Source organism: Lissotriton helveticus, chromosome 11, assembly GCF_964261635.1.
Source record: "Lissotriton helveticus chromosome 11, aLisHel1.1, whole genome shotgun sequence".
Taxonomy (NCBI): Eukaryota; Metazoa; Chordata; class Amphibia; order Caudata; family Salamandridae; genus Lissotriton; species Lissotriton helveticus.
This window is the reverse complement of record NC_136072.1, coordinates 1027528244-1027543078: the sequence shown is the minus strand read 5'-3', so window position 1 is coordinate 1027543078 and position 14835 is coordinate 1027528244. Positions and strand designations below refer to the sequence as shown.

General features: G+C 47.5%; 1 protein-coding gene across 4 annotated transcripts in view; it reads right to left on the bottom strand.

The window, feature by feature from the left end:
- HECTD4 (HECT domain E3 ubiquitin protein ligase 4) overlaps nucleotides 1-14835 on the bottom strand; it is a 2216728-nt gene that overhangs the window by 154416 nt on the left and 2047477 nt on the right. For all 4 annotated transcript variants that reach the window (XM_078667422.1, XM_078667425.1, XM_078667423.1 and 1 more), the window contains one exon: nucleotides 1556-1751. In XM_078667422.1, coding sequence (XP_078523548.1) covers nucleotides 1556-1751 — 196 coding nt within the window. The remainder of the gene's footprint in view (nucleotides 1-1555; nucleotides 1752-14835) is intronic.

Genomic DNA, 14835 nt, shown 5'->3' with positions numbered 1-14835 from the left:
AGTTAGCTTCAGTGGCAGGCGGTGGGGTTAGGCTATCTGTCCTATACAATGAGATGGTTTTTTGTGGTATATGGTTCATTAACCACGCTAACAGTATTTTTAGCATGCATTTGTTTTCTAATTGTGGCACGAATACTGTATTTCAGAGCACTATAGTTGAAATATTGTAAACATCCTTCGTGTCTCCTGTTTATCTTATTGTGAAAAAATACGAGTGAAAGAGCAAAAGGGTGTGTCCTGTTATCGGGATTCCTGAGATGGTCGAGAGTGTAGTGTTCTGTGCCAATTCACCTCTTTGTCTGGTAAGGTTAGGAGGGTAAGTGTAGCACTACACTTAGTCGGTCTTGTGCTCATGGATACTGCGGTGGTATGGTGACTCACTCCCTCCATAATGATATTTTATGGTCCCAAGTGTAGTTCTGTTCCCGAGTAGAATCCCTGCAACACTGCAGGTCGAGAGCAACCATCTAGTCTCCTGGATCTAAGATAGACAGGACTTGGGCTGGGGTAACCATTTTTAACTTGTCCTTCCAAAGGAAGATGTTCAGAGAGCGGAGATCTTGGATTGGACGGAGGCCTCCATCAAATAATGAGAATAGCAACCAAACCTGTTGTCTGATGCCGGCACAATTTCTTTTACTCCCTTGGCCAAGAGAGCCAGAACCTTTGCTTAGAGTATGGACAAGTGGTTCTCGAGAAGGAGTGTGGTGTATGTGGCAGGTCTGGCGGGACAGGGAGAAAGTGCAGGAAGTGGACATGTTCCAAGCTCTGGTGCACCCACTGGTCAGACATGATACTCTTCTAACCAGGGAAGTGAAAGCTGACTCAACATACTACAGTGACGATTAAGTGCTACCAAGGGCAAATTAAAGATGTATTCAGCAGCTGGAGGGCGGGGTTGTTGGGTATAGCCCGTGCCTAATTTGAGCCAGTGGAGGACCACCGGCACTCATTTTTGGGGACTTGCACTTATTTTTCCTCTGCCCAAGGGCAAGGGAGGACAAAACAAAGGGGAAAGAAGGTGGAAGAGAGATGGAAAACTGTCACGAAGGGAAAAGCAAGAACCAGCAAAAGTGAGATAATGTGGCAGGGAGTTTGTGGTAGTCATGAGGTGAATTCCAGACTATGCAGCCTTGGTATTTGGTGACAGACTAATGTCTGGGGAGGAGGAAAGATCACTAGTGTTCAGTAGATCTTCAAAAATATTGAGATTAGGAGTCAGAGTCACATAGCTGTATTCGTCTTGGGAGGAGTGTTGGGGGAGAGGAAGGTCTGCGCTTCCAGAAATAGGAAAAACACAAAGAGCGCTCAAGTTCACTGTAACCTAAAAAAAAAAGCCGAATAAAATACTAGGTGCATCTCAATCTCTATTGTTTTTCATATGGCGACTTTGGGACTCTCAAAGAGTTCGCAAGTCAACTACAGCTAGTGTGCTATGGAAGACTTGCTACCACAACAACAAAACATAGGTGACCACATTGCTAGTTATCTTTCCAAACGTATCTTTATAAGTTCACCTTTTAAGAGTAGCGTTGTTAATGCATAAAAACAATACCTTTAAAAATTCCAAGTTGATATAAGGTAATCCACATGTTCTTAGCTCCATTTCTAGGGGCGTGAGAGTGGTTAATAGCTGCAACGGTATGATAGAGCCAAGGCCTGCCCGCACTGCTGTCATGCACTCATTGTTTTGAAGTTCAAGCATTCTTAGGTTCCTGATTGCTGTTGCATATAAATCCTTGTTTTCCCATCTGATGAGTAAAGCAAAAAACAAAAAAAAAACGACAACAACAAAAAAGAGTTTTATATATGTTCCAACAAGTATAAAGTACAGGGTGATTCACTGTACTTGCACTTTGTAAATTACTTTCTTCCTCTAAGTCAAAATGGATAACAAATCACTTAAATATTTTAGTAAAACCAAAGAGACCCTTATGGTGTCTGCTAGCCTTAACCTTACTGTTGGCTCAGGACTGTATCACCCTCAAAGGTTATGGTAGATCTGGTAGATCTGACTTCACCACAGATCAAGGGACCTCATACCCCTCCACTTTCCAACTCCACTTCTCTTCTCTTTCTTACCTTATTTGTTTCAGCTTCTTGTACACTCAGGATTTCAAACCCTTGTCCTACATGGAGAGCCCTTGCTTTGCCTCCTGCTATCATACTCCATTTATGTTATATCTTTCTTGTTTATCTATAGAACTGTATGCTGTTCTACATTGTACCCTGTAGTGTGCATATACTATTTACTATGTAACAGTTTTTATTTTTACTTGTTTTTCAATAGAATTGTCTGAGCAAAAAAAATTATCTTCGGACATAACTATGAAATCATAAACATTGTCCTGCTGAGTGCAGGTGTTCTATTATTCGCTCCAGCAGGGCAATCATTTTGTAAATGATATTTAGGACACACCATTTATGTCCGATTATATTTACTCCAAAATATTCTGGTACCATATCAACATATCAGCCCTATAGTTTGTCCTAGACTTCCACACTCGTAATGCTGCTTCTGTAAGACTTTCTCCATTTACATTATTTAGCCAGACAATTATAGTACACTTGCACACAAATAAAACTTATGAATTACAGGGTTGCAAGACTAACAAGTTACTTATCTTCAGTAAGGTATTTTCTGGTTGATATTTTATATGGATTAGTTACTTACCTGTAATCCTACTTCTCTTCCAGGGGTATCCTCATCAAAGTCATAAGCATTTGAATATTCCCGCCCATGCGCGGGACCCTGGAAACACTACAATATATGTGCCCCACATATATATATATATATATATATATATATATATATATATATATATATATATATATATATATATATATACATATATACATATACATACACATACACACACACAAATAAGCAACTGCAGCCTCATACACATCAGAGCTGAATCATGCTGTAAGGACTTCCCATCATAACATGAAAAACATGCATTAGAAATAGGGAAAAACAACAATAGAACATGTATTGAAACTGTAACATAGAGATAAACTGACACCGTGCCTTTAAGGCACTCCTGACCCCCAGCTTCCCATCATGCCTCAGGGGTGACAGTTAGGTCAGTTGTTCTTTGCGGAGACTGAAAAAAGCCATGGCACAAAGAATGACCAATATTTCCAAACAGAAAAGGTCCTTTGCCGAGGGAGGCGGGAGGGTTGCTTATGACTTTGATGAGGATACCCCTGGAAGAGAACTAGGATTACAGGTAAGTAACTAATCCTACTCTTCCAGGGGATACTCATCAACAGTCATAAGCGTTAGTATAGAATAGAATAGCGAGCCTCACCTCATCTCCCTGCGGGCAAAGGAGCAAAACAGTAATATAACCAATAAGCTTAGAAGAACTAAGCTTGGACAGATAGTTGGCTATCCAAATAGATTCCTCAAGGAGGCTTGGCCCACTTCAGTATCAGCCCTGGAATCGGATTCTAGGCAGTAATGCTTTGTAAAGGTATGAATCGATCTCCAGGTTGCAGCCTTACAAATTTCTAACATTGGAACATCATGTAAGAAAGCCACTGTGACCGCTTTCCCCCTAGTGGAATGCACCTTAGGCGACAACAGTAAGGGTATTTTCGCCAGTTGATAAGCTAAGTTAATGCAGGATACTATCCGTCTTGAAATTGTCATCTAAGCGGCTGGGAAGCCTGTTCTCATGGCGCCATAATTGACAAATAACTGACCCGCCTTTCTTATGCCCTTGGTACTCTCTAAGTAGAATTTAAGCACCCTTCTGAGGTCCAAGGAATGCAGCAACCGCTCAGCAGGGGTCGCGGGGGTTGGAAAAAAGCATGGAAGGGAAATGGACTGCTTAATATGAAAATCAGACACAACCTTAGGGAGAAAAGACGGGTGAGCCCTCAAGACCACTCTGTTATGGTGGAAAACAGTGTAAGGCTCTTTCGTACACAGCGCTTGGATTTCGCCTACTCTGCGCGCCGATGTAATGGCTACCAGGAAAGCAGCCTTCCAAGACAAATGCTGTAAAGAGGCCCTGTGAATGGGCTCAGAAGGTGGGCCCATTAACTTAGATAACACCAGGTTCAACTCCCATGGAGGAGAAGGGTTTCGAATAGGGGGATAAACCTTCTTCAACCCCTGTAAGAAGTCCTTGACCACTTGCATTTGGAAAAAGGAGGGCTGGCTAGGTGACTTTCTGTACGTCGTAATGGCCGACAAATGCACCCTGATAGAAGCATACTTTAACCCAGATCTTGCTAAGTACAGAAAGTAAGGAAGAATGACATCCTCCTGTCCCTTCGTAGGATCGAAGTGATGCTCTCTACACCAAAGAAAGAACCTCTTCCACTTGAACGCATATGACGCTCTTGTGGAGGGTCTCTTAGCCTCTTTTAAAATGTGCATGCAATCTGGAGGCAGTTTCAAATGTCCGTATTGCAGGACCTCAGGAGCCATGCTGTCAAGTTCAGTGAGGGAAGGTTGGGATGAAGAATCCTCCCCCCCATCTTGGTCAGTAGGTCCGGCCTGTAAGGTAGTCTCCTGTGTGGAAGCACCGACGGATGAAGAAGGTCCGGGTACCACCACTGCCGTGGCCAGTCTGGAGCTATCAGAATCATCTTCATGTTGGATCTGATGAGCTTGGACACCACCTTCGGGATCAGAGGCAGGGGAGGAAAGGCGTAGGCAAATATCCCTGACCAATCATCAAAAGCGCATTCCCCCTTGTCCCTGGACGGTGAAATCTGGACGCGAAGGCGTGGCATTTTTTGTTCTCGTCGTCTGCGAACAAATCTATTGATGGACGACCCCATGGATGGAAAAGGTCTGCCACCACCTCGTCGTTTAGCACCCAGTCTGGCTGATATTCGAAGTGCCGGCTGAGTGCGTCTGCCTTGATATTTTGCTCTCCTGGAAGGTGCACTGCCACCACTGAGAGGTTCCGGGCTAGCAGCCAGTGCCAGATCGCCTGGGACTCCAGGGAGAGAGAGCGTGACAGCGTACCACCCTGTTTGTTTAGATAGAACATGGTGGTCGTGTTGTCGGTCTGGACCAGGACCGAGCTGGATTCGATTGCAGGCAGAAACGCTTTCAGAGCAAGGTGAACTGCTCGCAGCTCCAACATATTGATGTGGTAGGATTGTTCCTTTGCTGACCACCGCCCTTGCATCTGAAGGCACCCCATGTGTGCCCCCCAGCCTTGCAGGGATGCGTCTGTCACCAAAGATTGCACTGGAAGTGGCTGGTGAAAAGGAACTCCCACCAACAGATTCCGAAGCGGAGTCCACCATTTGATGGGGGATCTCGCTGCCTGGGAGAGACCGATCCGATCTTCCCAGCGACATGTCGTTTGATCCCACTGGTCCTCCAGAGTTTGCTGCAATGGGTGCATTCTCAGCCTGGCGTTGGGGGATTTGAAAGATGCAGGAAGCCATGGATCCCAGAAGGGATGCCACCTGCCGGACTGTTGGATTCTCCATCTGGAGTAGAATCCTGCACTTCTGCTGCATTGAAGAAAGTCTCTCCTCCGAAGGAAACGCTCTTCCCAAGTTTGTGTCCAGAACGGAGCCTAAGTAATGGATGGACTGGGTGGGCTGTTGCACTGACTTCTCCATGTTGACATGAAGGCCGAGATCGTGTAACTGCTGCAGACAGACTTAGAAGTCGTTTCTTACTTGCAGAGGGGATGGCCCTTTTAGAAGCCAGTCGTCCAAGTATGGATAGACGAAGAGACCTTTTCTGTGCAGGAAGGCTGCCATCACTGCCATGCACTTGGTGAAGCCTCGCGGAGACGACTTGAGCCCGAAGGGCAGGACTTTGTACTGGTAGTGTTTGTGACCGACCACAAACCGCAGATACTTGCGATGACGTAGGGCAATTGGAATATGGAACTACGCATCTTGGAGGTCCACCGAACACATCCAATCTCCTAATTTTAGATGTGGACATATTTGGTGAAGGGCCAACATGCAAAACTTCTCCTTCACTATGACCTTGTTCAGAAGGCGAAGGTCCAGGATAGGTCGAAACTTAAGCTTCTGGTCTTTTTTGGGGACAAGAAAATATGTGGAGTAAACTCCTTCTGCTCTTTGAGAGGGAGGAACTTCTTCTATAGCTTGTTTTTGAAGAAGAGCGTTCACCTCCTTCCGAAGCAGCTTTATTTGAGAAGGACGAGATTTTTTCGGAGGTATGTTCTTTGGAAGCACACGGAAACGTAGTGTGTATCCATTGCGCAGTTTATTCAGCACCCAACAATCTTTTGTGATGCTGCACCACTCTGCCAGATGTTGTGAAGCACTTCCTCCCACTGGAGTGGGCGACGGCGCCAGAGAAAGCCACTGCTCATGACTTCCCTCCTGCTCTCGCTGTGGTAGAGGATTGTTGCTGGTGGCCACCTCTACCTCTGTTTGATTTCCTTCCCTGAAACTAGGACTTACCCTCGTTCTTGTTCTGTGTCCACTAAGGAGTTTGAACCCTCTGCTGAGGCCCCTTGCGTTGGTTGGGTCTGTACCGACATTTGTACTCTTTCTTTTTCTCGAAACCGACTGCCTTGAGAGAGTCCAGCTCGGTTTTCATACTATTCATCTGCTCGTCTGCGTGTGTGCCAAATAGAGAGGAACCAGAGAATGGGAGGTTCAAGATTCTCTGCTGCGCATCCGGTTTGAGGCCTGTCAATCTCAACCAGGATGATCTCCTGGCGCATATTCCATGCGCGTAAGAGTGCGCCGATAGCGCAGCGCCGTCTGCCGCTGTGCTAATCATTTGGTTTGCCACCAGAGATCCCTCGGTTACTATTTCATCAAAGTCCTTTTGGTCTTCCTTTGGCAGCTTGGTTTTGAAGTATTCCAAAGAATCCCATAAAGCTCTGTCGTAATGGCCTAACAACGCAGCCGCGCTGGAGACCTTTAGGGTCGAAGCCGCAGAATTGCAGACCTTGCGACCACACGAGTCCTGGGTCCTGCTTTCTTTATCCGGTGGAACCGAGGAAGTGGCAGTGACAGCATGTGTTTTTCGTGCTGCGGCTACGATCACCGAGTCTGCAGGTGGATCCGTCTTAACGAAGACCGGGTCTGAGGCAGCCGGCTTGTATTTCTTTTGGATGCGAGCCGGTACCGCCTTAATGGTAGCTGGAGACAGAAAAGTGTCCATGACAGGGTCAAGAATTCCTGGAACCAAGGGAAGGAATGGTTGAGACAAAGTCTTCTGATGAAGAGTCTCGAAGATCACTGTTGTTGCTATTTGAGGAACAGACATCTCGATGTTGAGTTTCTGGGCCCCTCTCTGCAGAACCTCATGGTAGGTATTTATGTCATCTATTGGAGAGACCCTAGAGATAGGGCTGTCCGATAGCGTGGGGGAATAATCCCTCTTTGATGAACGGGTAGAGGAAGTAGAGGAAGTAGATGGTGTTCTTCTACTTCTGCGATGAGCACTGTGCCTCCTTTCCCGTGATCTGTCTATGCTTTCCTCCCGTCTGGGGGAACGTGACCTATAGTGCCTTCCCTCACAGGATCTCTTTGTGTGGGCTCTACGTCTAGGAGAGCTCTCCCTGTCCACTTCTTCCACCAGTCTTTGTAGAGGAGACCTGTGAACAGGACTGGCATACTCCTGCATTCGCCTCGTCGCACCTGAATCCTGCCAGTGATGCAAAGGAAGTTGCCATCTTGGGGATAAGCGAACAGCAGAAGGAGCCTCCTTTTGTGGAGACTTATGGACATGACTTCTAGCTTCCAGAGAGGCTGACCTTGTAGAAGTTTGCCTGGAAAAGTGAGAAGAAGAATGGCGTGAGGCTGACTCCGTCACCAGGACCACCGATCCCTCTCTAGATCTCACTGAGGTAGGTCTCGACGTCGGGCATGAGCCTCTCGACGCCGAACCAGCACGCATTCGAGACGTCGATCTCCTTGGTTCCCGACTTCTCGACGTCGGAGTCGACGCTGCCTAGACCTCCCGTCTACTCGACGTCGAACGTCGTCTCAACGGCGACCGGTGCCGGTGAGAAGTAGGTGAAGAAGGCTGATGCCTCGACGTCAAACGGCGGTGTGAATCCGACGGCGGAGGACTTCTCTCTCTCGACGCCGAGCATCGCTGAGACGACGGCGGAGCAGTGTCTAATCTCAACGTTGAAGGTCTTCGAGACGACGACGGAGATCTCATCCTCGCCGCCGATCGCCGCCGAGTTGACGACGGCGGAGGACTCTTGGCTCTCGACGTCGATCGCTGATAGATCTCGACGACGGAGGGGAACCTGCTCTCGACGCCGAACGTTGTGTCGACGACGGCGGAGGGCCTCTTCTCCTCGATGCCGATCGTCGCCGGGTTGACGACAGCGGAGGATCACGAATCTTCGACGTCGACGACATACCTGAATGACTCTTTCTTCTCGACGGGGAGGTCGCTGTCAAAGTCTTTTCTTGGATAAATGACCCACCGGTAGATCTTCTCTCAGCGCCGAGCCCGACGCTGCTGTTGAAGGATGTGAGGTCTTGCTTCTAGACGGTATTCTAGACCTCTTGGAGCCCTTCTTTACTGGAGACCTTCCTCTAGATGATTTGTCTGCCAGGCCATACAGGCGAATTCTTTCCCTGTCCTTCATAGTTCTCCTGGACAAGGTTTGGCAGTGTGGCCAGGTTTTAGGGTCATGATCCTCAGGGAGACAAAGGATACATGTGAGTCTGTCTTGGCCTTCTTTGTACCACAAGAAGGGCAGGAGTAAAAAAAAGATGCCATTTTAAGATGTATACATGTAAAAAAAAAGACAGTCCCTTACTTCAATAGATGAAAAACGTTGAAGTAAGGTAAAAAAGTTGTTAAAAGTGAAGAGAATATCTGACAAAAATCAGAAAGAAGTGGAGCTGTGTTGCCAGGATCCTTCCTGAAGGAGCTGGAAAGAACAACTGACCTAACTGTCACCCCTGAGGCATGATGGGAAGCTGGGGGATGACAAACTGAAAGAATGGATTTATGTGAAATCTAATCTTTTACAACCCAAAAAATATTAACAGGGTGAGGGAGGGCAGTGAGGAATCTGGGTCAGCTAGAGTATCCATCAGAAAGAGCATTACCAAAGGTAAGTAAGTTATTCTTCTGGTGGATATTTCTAACAACGAAATCTTTACTTTTTGAACAGATGCCAAAACAGTGCTTTCCCTAAAGGTGGAGGGTCCGAGTAGTGGACTTACACCAGGAAATCCTGCAGGACTGAGCAAGAAAATAGCCCTCCCTGCGGACCTGAGGGTCAAGGCAGAAATGCCTTGTGAAGGTGTGGACGGACAGAGCAAGTTACTTACTTTCAGTAACGATCTTTCTGGTGAATACTTCAACTGGCGATTCCCCATTTTAAGAAAATCCCCTAGCATTAGACTGGAAGCGGAGAAATGTCCTTGCAATGTTCCCGCCTGCCGAAAAGTTGAGCCAAATGGCTCTGTCATGACTCCGTACTGCTCTGGAAAGGACAGAGTAGAACAGCATCTAAGCACCACCTGTGTTTGCTGATGTCAGTGTCTTATTTTTCTCCTTTTGTGCCACTAAATGCGGAGTGCTCCAAAAAACTGCACAATAGTGTGCCAAACTCTAACCTGGTACTTTACTATGGTGTTTAGGAATCAACTCCACAGAACTGGCAGATGGGAGAGCGTTGCAGGATCTGCAGTTAGCTAAACTACCCACTAGAAAATGCATTACCAGAGGTAGGTGACTTGTTCCTCTGATGAATACTTCTATCCATACATTCCTCACCTTAAAAATAAATACCACAGCATTACATCCCAAAGGCGGAGGGACTGGGGAGTGCTTTCAGACCAGAAAGTCCTGCATGACCGACTGGGTGAAGTGGCTCTCACGTTGAATCGGACTGATGAGAAGGCAGTGTTATGTGAATGTGTGCACCGATGCCCAGGTCACAGGGTGGCAGATGTCCAGTCCTAGAACCCCATTCGCCTATGGTACTGGCATTGATCCAGCACCGGTGGAATGAGCTTGCAGACCATTGAGGGGGGGGGGGGGTTGCTTTGTGGCCAGAACATGGCAGATCTTGATGCTGAGGACAACCCATCCTGACTGGGTTCTTTCCTGCATCGCCTTCCCTTTCTTCTGTCCAGAGAATCTAACAAATGGCTACTCATCCACACAAGGGCCTTTTGCGTAGTCAGAGTAAAAGCGCATTGCATTTTTAGGGGTTGAATCAATAGAATCTGTCTTCTTCCTTTAAAAGGTGAGAGAGTGAAAAATATTGGTGATAGACTGGACAACATATAAAATTCCTACTACTTTGGATAAGAACGCCACCCATTTTCTCATCACTTACTTGTTCGGAAAGAAGATAGTGTACAACGGTTGCACTAGGAGTGCCTGCAATTCACTCACACAGCATGCAGAGGTGATGCCTGGCTGGGCCAACGATCATAAAGACAACAACACATCTGAATTTCTGCCCTTAAGAGGATTGGTAGGACAAGCACAGCAAGCAACAGATTTCTCACAGCACCCATCCTACAAGAACTTTGTTCAACGTTAGACAGTTCTCCTCCTGAGGCGGAAAGCCGGGAGCTTTATTTGCACACTCTTGCTCGTTTTAAAAAAAACTTTGAATGTCACAAATAACTTGTTGTTCTTAACTCACCAGCTAGTGTGAGCACCTTGTGAGCACTGCTCGACTATGATCAGGCGCGCACAGCGGACCTTAGCGCTGCCGCGCTGCCTACTACAAACGCCATTCCCGGCCACGAGAGAGGCCACGCCCCTTTTTAGGCCACGCCCACTCCCCACGCATATAAACACTCGCTGAATGCAAGCGTCGTGTTAGACAGTTCTCCTCCTGAGGCGGAAAGCCGGGAGCTTTATTTGCACACTCTTGCTCGTTTTAAAAAAAACTTTGAATGTCACAAATAACTTGTTGTTCTTAACTCACCAGCTAGTGTGAGCACCTTGTGAGCACTGCTCGACTTTGATCAGGCGCGCACAGCGGACCTTAGCGCTGCCGCGCTGCCTACTACAAACGCCATTCCCGGCCACGAGAGAGGCCACGCCCCTTTTTAGGCCACGCCCTCCCACTCTCTTTGCCTAGCATAAACATGTGCATTTACCGGAAGCGCAGCGAACGAGCGCAGCGGGAGCGCCGTTTGCGCACCGAAGGCGCGCCTAAGGCAAGCCCGTCTGCGCCCGTCCGCGCCAGAACGGGCCCTAGGGCACGGCATGCTGAACCTCTTATCACATATTCAGCTCAATCCCTTAAGGATTTACAATATTCCGCCCCATGACCTCCCCAACTGCCATTCGACGTATATCTGCTGTTGGCATCTCGCGCCCTGACCAATTCCATCTAGGTGGAAGCCTACCCTCAGTCACGCCTATTAGGAACTCTACGTCGATCAGGGTATTATACCTAAACACCCATTCGCTGGTGAAACACTCTGAGGACATTTTTATCTTACTGTCTAACTCTAACCCTGATATGCTCCTGCTTACAGAGACTTGGCTAACCTCAGAGTCCCTTCCAGACATACTGGCAGCCCTCCCACCTGATTACTATATTCTCCACGCCGACCGCCCTGATGACCGGCCTGGGGGTGGTGTGGCAGCCATTATATCTAAACGCCTGACCTCTATCTCCTCTAATTCTCTTGCCCTACCCGAGGTTGAGAACTTACTCTTCAGCGTACAAACCGACACTGGTCCCTTTACCCTTCTTCTCCTATACCGGCCTCCCTATTCTATGCCCTCCTTCTCCTCCACTCTGAGTGAACAACTGTCCACCTTGCTAACAGTACACTCCGGCTTCGCCATTTTTGGCGATCTAAACTATTGGTTTAACGATACCAACGCCAGCTCTCACGCCACTGAGCTCTTCGAGACCCTCGAAAACCTGAATCTTACCCAACATGTCTCTCAACCCACTCATAACAAGGGACATATTCTGGACCAGATCTGGTCCTGTAATCCGGCCTTGTCCTTACCGGACATTCTTCCCTGCGCCTGGTCTGACCACCACTTGGTGGACACCACTATCACAGTAGTTGGCCAGATCCTCACCCCCCTAATTGCCGGGGGCCAGTCACGGAAATGGAATACTTACGATGCCCAGGGCTTTCTCACCGCCCTTGCCGACTCTCTCCCAGGCTCCCACCCCTTTAGCGACATCGACGTACTAGAACAAGATATAGGCTCTTGGTTAGAGTCGGCAAGCGACCAGTTCGCTCCCCTAGTTACTTTCCCTCGCACTAGGCATCGGAACTGTCACAGGTGGTTATCGGACGACCTCAAGGCTCTTAAACTAAAAACGCGCCAGTCAGAACGCACCTGGAGACGTGCCTATTCTGAATCAGCCAGACAGACCTATCTGTATTGTAAACAACAAGGGACCCCAATTTAGTCAACAGGGGACCTCGGGGAGCAATTCTTTTCAAACAACAGTGGTCCCATGCACATTCTAGTACAGCATCAATAAATATAGACGGAATCAGTTCTATATTTTAGAGTGACATGTCCAGCCGGACAGAGGTCCTTCACATTTACTTAATAAACAAAATTCCAGAATAAAACAAGGATACCTTCCACAAAACCCTGTGTGGTACACAAGCCTGTGCCCAACACTTGCGGGGTGTTGACAGTTGGTGATAGATAGGAAAGGTTTTAAGGCAAACAAGCGTTCTTCTGTTTACATGTTCATTTCACAGAAATTATCAGGTCGCACCATTACAACAATTTAGCAATCAAATATTCGTATAAGGTGCTTAAACAAGTCGACGGCGTTTCGGTCCCCCTAAATGGTCATGGGGACCATCATCAGGACAAACAAATAATTGCCTTAATCGCTAAACCTCAAAATGCCTAAAAGGAAGGAATAAGGAGAAAAAATATATACACACTTTAAGAACAGAGCACCAAATAATTATGAAACAAGTGACTCTTTGTGCAATGTGTTTACAGACGTTACCGAGGTGAAGACGTTACACGGTTGCCATGAGTGACGAGGTGGCGGCAGCGCGGAGAGACAGGCCAGTAGGTGTTTTGGGCTTGTGTCAAGATTGTTGACGGTGGCTAATATAAATCGGCAATTGCATGGTTCCCACGAGTGAGGAAGAGGTGGCAGCGCGGAGGGGCAAGCTAGTTGGCATATTCATGCGTGTGTCAAGAAGGTTAAATGGTGCCTATTGCGATAGTGCCTAATTATCCTCGGTATTCGAACAGGGTGTAAGTGCAAGTCCTAGATCAATTTTCATTGTAGTGGTGGTGCCAGTCGGAAACGGCAATAATTCGAGAAGTGGGATTGTGCATGCCTCTAACGCGGCTAAAGAATTCAACCCGCTTACCAAGGCAGCGTTTAGTTAATATCTAAACGAACAAGTTACTTACCTTCGGTAACGCTTTTTCTGGTAGATACTATATCTGCCTGTGGATTCCTCACCTTGTGAATATCCCCCTTGCGTCAGCAACATTCGGAAATTCTTTTGTAGCTTCGCGCCGACGTGGATCCGGACGTCACAGAGGCACGACATCGCGCGCGACTCCGCTGACGTCACCGACGCCTACAATAGGCCCACGCCGGCGTGATGACATCAGTTCCGCCCTTTTTTCCGTGCCCTCGAGGCACACGGACGGACCGATGACAGTAAACATATACACAGTATACGCAGTATAGAAATCAAGGTAACACACACAGTGTGAAGCAAATGCAATAAAACATTTGAAATAGACAAACCCTTGACCATAAAATAATACATCATATAAACAACTGGCACAGAAGAGTGGACAACGGGGAGGCGGGTGGGTCAGTGAGGAATCCACAGGCAGATATAGTATCTACCAGAAAAAGCGTTACCGAAGGTAAGTAACTTGTTCTTCTGATAGATACATCTGCCGTGTGGATTCCTCACCTTGTGAATAGAGTCCCACAGCAGTCCCCACTCCCGGAAGAGGGTGTCCACTCTTCTAAACCAGGAAATCCTGAAGGACAGAGCGCGCAAAGTGACCCTCCCTCCTCACTTCGGAATCCAAGCAGTAATGCTTCGCGAAAGTGTGGAGGGAAGACCAAGTTGCCGCTCTACAAATATCCTCAACAGGCACACCTCTAGCCAATGCTGAGGTCGAAGACTTAGCTCTAGTTGAATGAGCCCTTATACCCTCTGGCGGGTCCTTACCGGCCAAAGAGTAGCAGATCTTAATGCAGAGGACGATCCATCTCGGCAAAGTCCTCTTATGGACCGCTCTTCCCTTCTTGCAGCCAGCAAAGCCAACGAAGAGCTGGTCGTCCACTCGACAGTCTTTAGTCCTGTCCAAGTAAAAAGACACCGCCCTCTTGGGGTCAAGACGGTGTAATCGCTCCTCCTCCTTGGAAGGGTAAGGGGGAGGATAAAAGGTAGGAAGGGTAATGGATTGACCAAGGTGGAAAGGAGTCACCACCTTTGGCAGAAAAGCAGCCCTGGTCCTAAGAACCATTCGTTCAGCATGAATGGTCAGGAATGGGGGCTTGGAACTAAGAGCTTGAAGCTCACTTACCCTCCTTGCCAAGGTGATTGCAACGAGAAAAACCGTTTTGAAAGTCAGAAACCTCATGTGACATTTGTGAAGAGGCTCAAAAGGAGCACCCATCAAAAATGTCAAAACTAGATTCAAATCACACTGAGGCACAATAAAAGGTGTAGGAGGGAACCTATTAGTGAGGCCCTTCAAAAACCTTAAAACAATGGGAGACTTAAAAAGAGAAGGCTGGTCAGGCAAACAGATAAAAACCGACAGCGCAGAAAGATAACCCTTCACCGTGGCAACAGCAAGCCCCTGCTGAGCCAAAGAAAGGGCAAACTGGAGCACATCAGATAAATGGGACCTCAAAGGGTCTATAGATTTCTACC